General features: G+C 44.1%; 1 protein-coding gene across 1 annotated transcript in view; it reads left to right on the top strand.

Moving 5' to 3' along the window:
• DACH2 (dachshund family transcription factor 2) overlaps positions 1-7,704 on the top strand; it is a 145,048-nt gene that overhangs the window by 133,177 nt on the left and 4,167 nt on the right. The window contains exon 11 of the mRNA XM_009996602.1: positions 1,764-1,829. Within this exon, the coding sequence (XP_009994904.1) occupies positions 1,764-1,829 (66 nt within the window). The remainder of the gene's footprint in view (positions 1-1,763; positions 1,830-7,704) is intronic.

The raw sequence follows: 7,704 nt of genomic DNA, 5'->3' as shown, positions 1-7,704 counted from the left end.
GTGCAGCTTCTCTCTGTAGCCAGGAGCTGGCTTGTCTGATGTGCTGACAGGGAGGGTGGTGGTTCTGGCAGGGAGATACAGCTTGCAGTTGCACCCTGACAAGGGACTGACCCAAGGGAGAGCAGGTGGACAGAGCCAGCAGAAACCTCTTCCACCAACTCCACTGGACCAGAAAAATGCCCAGATGAGATTCCCGCAGACACGGCCAGGGCCTTGAGATGAATGTCAGGAAAACCCAAACCTCCTGCTGCTCTGTAAGGTCATTCACCTGGGTTCTGCCATCGCCCTGTGGTGCTCAGCAGTGCTGGGAGCCACAAACCAGAGGGGACCAACACACCAGCAAGGTGATCAACAGCTCTTTACATCTGCTGCTGTGGGCCTGGCTGCTAACGGGTTGATTTGCAGGCACACGCAGGTAGTCATATATATGTTAGTGCCTGCGAGAACCTGATATTTACATGTTAATCTGATTGCACATGCAAATCAGGTAGCTCATTAGCATCTTAATCCACAATTTAATTGCAGGTACAATTTTATGACAACAAAATGTGAAGGGCTATTGTGAATATTTTTAATTTAACTCTGGCAGTCTGTCTCATTTAACAGATGCTGTTATTAGTTACAGATGACTTTGTCATTTTACATATATACATGTACTCTGAAAGGTTTGAAAAGAAAGAACCTTTCTAGATTAGTAGATCAGTGCCTTCGACTTTCCTTCAAAACAGGGATCTGAGTATTGGAAACCCCATTAATAGCAGTCACCTGGAATTCTGTAAGAAAAAATTTTATACATGAAAAATAATTTGCTCATAGGCCAACTACAGTGAGCTCAGAAAGTCACAGGACAGTTCTTCTCTGAGAAAGTCCAGAACAGGATCCTACACCAAAAAAACCCCTTCCAATCTGTACATGCAGCAGCTCCCTTTCAGGTGTGGGTTTTTTTCAGTGCTGTGTTATAAGGGAAGCAGATGTTTCTTCAGGATTCGAGGTGCCATGGATTCAAATCACATACCCTTCATGCTAATCCTTGTTGGCACAAGGTGGATAATGGCATCTGTTATCTCACCACCCTGGGGTGTTTGAGCCCCACCCCCATCCCCAAGGACTGTGCCTACAGAGGTGTTACCAATAGGAAATTAAATAGTTCAAAAGTGTGTACCATTAGGGGACTCACTCAGCTTGGTAAAAGAAGAGCACAGGCCATTGTGGAAACTTCTTATCGGAGACTTGGCAGTGTTTCACATACTGTCACCTATCTAGGTTTGTTTTGGGTGGTACCACACGCTGCAACACCCCAGCTGAGCCTTTTCCCCAGTTTTCCCAGTCTCTGCCTGGAGGGTGCACCACACAAACTGGTGCACACACCTTGAGTGGCTCTGGCTGCACTTTGCATTTCTGAGCACTGCAGGTGCATGGCTGGCAGAGTCAATGTGGTTCAGTGCTGTCACAGTTTGTGACTTACTTTTCATATGTCAGATGGCCTCATTCTCCAGGAGAATTTTACAGCCATTAATATCATGTGGTGGTTGTTATCTGATCATCAGACAAATGTGAAGCTCGTTAAAAATAATTTGCTGCAAGACCAGTAATGTTTGCACATTTTGGAAACAATTTACTACTGAAAATTCTATGAAGACCAAATGTTTTATGCAAGACCGTGTAACTTGGAGATCACCCTAGTCTGCTGTAAATATTTTTCTAAAGATGCATGAGAGAAGGACAAAGGGGGATGCATTAATCTTCGGTGTCACGTCTTTCAGATGCTGGAATCCCAGACATGGAAATAGAACACAACGGAACCCAACATGACAGTGCAGCAATGCAAGGTGCAGTATGTACCACATCCCATCATGCATGGGCTTATCAGGAGCCATATTACAATTAAATGAAATGCCAAATAGGTTTTCTCTCTGTTTTCCTGCTTTAAGAGAAGTGTAAATTATGCAACTTCATTTTGTTTTCCTGTTCAATGTAGAGAACCTTTTTAAGGCCAGACATAAAATTTAAGTAGAGGTGTGAGAAACTCATACTTAGCTATCAGATACTTGTGATTAGTAAAGTGATGCTATATATGATTTATCTTTTTAAAATACTTTTCCTCTGATCCTTACGTTTCTATCAAGATCATAGATGTTAAAAAAAAAAAAAAAGTAAACTGTAAGTAGAAAAGGGAAGTCATATTCATGTTATGAACAATTATGTAGTGCTCCATTTTCTTCACTGTAAATACAGAACATTCAGGTATTGTCTGAGCGCTTCCCAAAAACCAATAAATGCATCCTGGCTGTAGGGCTGTGGAGAAAGGGAGTTGTATAATCACCGCTTAAGGGTGCTGAGGTACTGACATCTCAAGGAACCGTTACCGTGGGAAGCCTGTTGGGCATCCACAGTCACCTGTGATAAAGTTGGCTCTAAGCAATTTGACCACAGACATTCTCTGACTGTGGAGACAGTCCAGGTGTGTAGTGTTGGGTTGCTCCAAACCAACCTTTCCTCCCTCAGGCCAGTTCCACAACAGTTCCACGCCCATCAGGGCTGCGCTGGCTGCGGGAGCAGCCCCCAGCCAGGGGCCCGTCCCAGTGTCCCTGCTGCTGCTGCTGCTGCCAGCACTCCCACCCTTCTGCTGAGTCATGGAAGGGTTATGAGCAAAACACAACCTGTGCTGAGGGCACAAAAGACAGTCCCTTTCTGTGGGGACAGAAGCAGCACTGCAGGACAGTGACAAACAACTTCTAGCATCTCTCAGCTGCTCAAGGCTGGACTTTGCAAATCCCTGGTGTGCAGTGGTCGTCCCCCTGGCAGCTGGAGAGAGTAGCTGCTTTTACTGCTGCTCTTTGTGTGATTTCAGGTTCATGTGCTGTGTATTGCCAAGAGGAAAATCACAGCTTCACTGTAATGCCTCTATACACATAACATGTATTTCTATGTATACATGTATGTGTACACTGTTGGCTGTAAATATTGCAATTTGAAAATCCTTACTGCCAGAAACAGTCAACTATTGGGTAAGCACTTGGGACATGTGTTTACATTTCAGAAGCAAAATATTCCTAACATTTCTCCATCTAGTTATGATCCCTGCTGAGAAGAGTTTGGAAGAGCACATTGCAAAAAATATTCTGAGGGTCAGAGCTGCATCTGGGCAGAATCTAGTAAAGAAAAGGCAGTGAATTTCATATTTTCAGTTGAAGGAAGAAAGTTACAGTTGGCTCAAATGTGTTTTCCTATCAAAAATTATTATAAATAACTGTGGGGAAGGGGATGAAGAGCCACTTCCAACAGTCATTTACTTACTAGAAGGAATCAAGAGACCTTTCACACCCTTCCTGTAGTCTATTGATATACAGGAAAACCTGGTGATGTTATTTTTTTTCAGGTTGTATTTTCATTTGCTGTTTTGTGGGTTGTTTTTTTTTAATCTTCATCCCAAGCTATGGGAAACTGTTCTTTTCTTCCCCACATAAGTCTAAACAAGCACATCACTCTTTAGTTTGAACAAGCTTTGGATCACAAAGTTTGGGTTCAGGGAGAAGCCTGGGGAAGGGGGTGTACTCAGTGTTCTGGGGCCTCAGCCCCTGGACAGCCCCAGAGCCCACGCTGGGAGCAGGGCAGCCCTGCCTGGAGTACACCTGGGTACACCAGCCTGAGGTGAGACGGTGCCCTCTCACATGATTAAACAGGCTTCTGAAGAGCTCTCTGCTGAACTTGTTTAGATTTCAAGGTGTTTCTGTCCTGCAGCACCTTTAATTTTTATTTCTGCTGATAGCCGTAGTATCTTTTTATTCTCTTTTCCTTTGATTACAGTTTTTGTAGTTGGCAGCTACTCTTGCCCTGCTGTCTGTAACAATTGAAGCCCACTCCCTCATGGCCCCTTTCATTTGCTGCCTTTGTTTTTTGGGCCCTGGGAGGAGGAAGGGTCAAAATCCACGTCCCTATTACAAAGCTGTTTCCAAGCTTCCCAAATCTCTCTCTCTACTGCACAGAAAAAAAAAAAAGAGTCTTAGTGTCAGTGCAGCCTTTTTTGTGTTGTCAATAGCTCTGCTGGACAGAAATCTATGGTTCACACTGTGCCTTTCCTTTGAAATTCAATTAGTTTCACTGCCAGTGTCTCCTTAAGACAGTTTAAAGAAAAAAAATACTGCACAGCCACCTTTCACAGTGATTAAGTCATATCATATTTTACGCTCATTTCTTAAAATGATTTTATTAACACAAGCTGTTCATATACTGGGACTCTGAGCTGCATGATCCATCTTCTCCATTTAGTTGGCTCATCTTTCCTGTGCTTTGTATGTTAATTAAACAGAGTTTTTGTGCAGGTGAGACTTAAAACTTTTTTGAACTTCAGAGTCTAATACCTCCATCCTCACCCTTCTAGTACAGTGTAGCTTGATCTGAGAGAAGCTTTTTAGCTGAGAAACTAAAAGAGGGCTGGTTGCTGTGGTCCTGAAGCCCCCTGGGTGGCTGAGTGGGGCAGAGGAGGGGGATGCAGGCACACAGACCCCTCCTGGTCTCGCTGCCATCATGCACTCGTGGGACAGCAAGATGGTGTATCAGCCATCTTATCAACCAATCTCCATCTCACATAAAATAAACATACTGGGTGTCATTAAGTGCACCTTCAGATCAATGATTTTTGCAAATGACATTCAAGTACCATTTGAGTAGTGCATTTTTGCTGATAAAAGCAAATTAAATTAGCACAACTACAAGTGTGCTGATAAAAACTAAAACCGAACAGCAGCACCATTAGCTAACAAAGTAATATTTTCTCTTTACTGCTTTCTGCCATTTAGTTATTATCCTATTGGAAATCTAATTATAATCCTTTTACTCCCTAGTCAAACTTCACAGTTTTTGCAAGCTTAGCACTGACAAGTGATTTCATTACATTTGATTGCCCGCGCCCAGATTGACTTAACTTCACTCCGAGACCTAAAAGCCCTCTCAGTTTCTCAGATTCCCTGTTTGCACATTACAGCAACAGCTCCTTTAATTAATTAGCATGAACAGCAGTAACATGAACTGCTGAACAGAAAATAACATCATTTTATGATCGCAGGGAGACTTCTCCTTTTGCATGTTTATACCTTAGTTAACTTTTGTATTACTATATTTCATTGTTAGGGGATATTGGAACAATCAGCAAAGCAATGTTATCTTAAAAATTTTAAAAATAGATGTTAACATAATACTTGATGATAACAATTTACAAAAATTAAGACTTTACATTTCAAAAAGGAAGTACCAGCACAGGCAGAGAGACTTTCCTGAGGTGAAAACTTGGTTCAGAGGAAACATTGTACCTGCAGCAGAAGGGTGACCCAGGGCTGCTGCTGCTTTTGTTTGTTAAATAACCTGGCAGAGATTTAGCACAAAAACTCTAAGTAAACATCAATAACTTTTTAATCTGTTTGCCATACATGAAGAACTGTTCAAATTTGGAACATATTTTGGTTTTTATTATTTAGAAAACTGGGCTGTGTTTTTTCAATATGCTGATACAACCAGTCAGTTTTCAAATCCAGCTGTCCTGGTTTGAGCCACACTTCCTCCTGCCCAGGCCATGTGCTGTCCTTAGTGCATGTCCTGCCTTGGATGCGCTGACTTATTAAACTTCTAGTACTTACCTTGTTCTGTGTCACACTGCAGTGTTCCTAGAAAACTTTTATGCAGTTGCCAGGCTGTCACAGCCACGCACACAGTGGCTGCTGAAAGCTGTCTCATCAGTGGCTAAGCAAGAGCAGGGCCCTGCTGAGCTTGGTGTCATCACACACACATACAGACACACACACAGACACAGACAGACACACACAGGTTTTGTAACTTACCAGAAACAGAAGTGGGGAAAGGCTGGAGACTGTTGAGTGTGGAGGTCCAGACCCTTCTATTCTTACAAAGGGCTCAAACATTTCTTAAGTCAGTCAGTCAGTCTCAGCAGGCTTGAACATTTCCTGAGCAGGAAGCACTGTGTTCTCACACGGACTGTGGCAATCCAGCATCTGCAGAGTTTGTATCAGTGAACACATTTATGTCCTTGGCTATTGCTACTCATTAGAAATCCAATTTTCCCTACTTTTTCCTACAAGTTTTTAGGCCAGTTAACATGGATGTGCTAATGTTTGGTAGAGCTGACTCAGCAGTCTGAGGCACACACTGAGTGGGGGTTAATCCCTAGGGGCAGCAGCTCCTGGAGCGTTCGGCACTGCCGGGCCCGGCGCTGCCGTCCTGCCCGTAGCGGGATGAGCATCCGCAGAGAGGAGAGCTGGTCCTGCTCCAGAAAAGGGAGGGAGGCTCAGCAGCTCAGGCATCAGAGACTGCACATATGCAGGGGTGGAAAACAGGCGACATGAAAGAGGGAGAGATGAAAAGAAAGCAAAGCAAACTTCATCAGTTCTGCTGCTCTCAGAAGCAGCATTCATTGTTCACATCCATCATGAGTCGAGAGGAAACCATGCCCTGCTCACGGGTGGCTTGGCTCTTTCACTGCTCACGTTGGAAAATATTTACAGATAAATGTAAGGGATAAGTTTTGCTTTTAGTAAACAGGCGGAGAAGTTTTGCTCACTGTTCTTTGGTGACTGACTAGCCCAAAACCCCTGCTGCAGGCCAACCCAAACTTGGCTGCAGGCCAGGGATATTTTTCATTCATGGTAGCGAAAGGACCCTTGGCTGTGTATTTGGTATGTGCTGTGGTCCTTACCCTGCTTGCAGGGGCCTGAAGGCATCCTCTGTCCAGCCTGGTCAGCACTCCTGTTGGCTGAGAGCCTTAGGGAAAGGGTTTTCCAGGCATCTTATCCACAGCAGAAGCTAATGCAAATGGATGTTTTTCTTCCTTCGCCCTGCAAAATAAGAGACTGAGTCAAGTTAATTAGCCTCAGCTTTGTAAATCAGATGTACTGTTATGGCATTGTATTTTCCACGTGTTGCTGTGCCCAGAGCTCTGACTGAGATGCTGGCTCTGCTTGCAAAGGCAGGAGGGGTGGAGAGAGCAGCTCCTGCCAGGGTCACTGCTGGGATGGATTCCACCCCTCCGGCAGTACCTTTGTGCAGCCTCCAGGAGCACCCAGCTCTGGCCCGAGGCTGCCTGCTCCCCTCTGCCCAGCCTTCCTTGGAGCAGCTCTCCCACCCCTCCTTCCCCTGCATTGGCAAAGCAGGCTTTCCAGTTGATTATTTTACCTCTGTTACTCACACTCTCTGCACTGTGTAGTGCTCCACTTTATTTTTTTTAAATTGCATAAATAATTTACAGTTACTGATACAACAGCTTGATCCATGTTTGCTTGTAATGGAACAGATCCCAACTTTCCTGCCTCAGCTCACAGTGTGCTGAAGTTCCCTGACCAGCCCTGGAGCTGTGTGGGTTGGTCCCAGGTTGTGTGGCATTGCTCCCCTTCCTGGGCTGGATTTGTGCACCAGCACTGCCAGGCACATTTCTTTATGCACGTCATGGAATACAGCTGAGTTACTCACTTAAAACAAAGATACTACAAAAAAAGCCTCACAGTAGATTCAGAAACATCACAGATACTGAGTAGGCTGAAAAGGAGGGAAAAAAAAGTTAATAATTATGCAGAGCATAATTATTGCCTTTGGACTTTTCCTTTATACACACATTTAAACCTTGAAAGAAAAAGACAAATGATGTGTTTCTAAAAGAGAGAGCAAGAGATGAATGAATGCCCTGGACTAACAGCTCAG

The sequence above is a fragment of the Chaetura pelagica genome, unplaced genomic scaffold, assembly GCF_000747805.2.
Source record: "Chaetura pelagica isolate M959 unplaced genomic scaffold, ChaPel_1.0 scaffold103, whole genome shotgun sequence".
Classification (NCBI taxonomy): Eukaryota; Metazoa; Chordata; class Aves; order Apodiformes; family Apodidae; genus Chaetura; species Chaetura pelagica.
The sequence above is the reverse complement of the archived record's forward strand: the minus strand, read 5'-3'. Positions and strand labels throughout refer to the sequence as shown.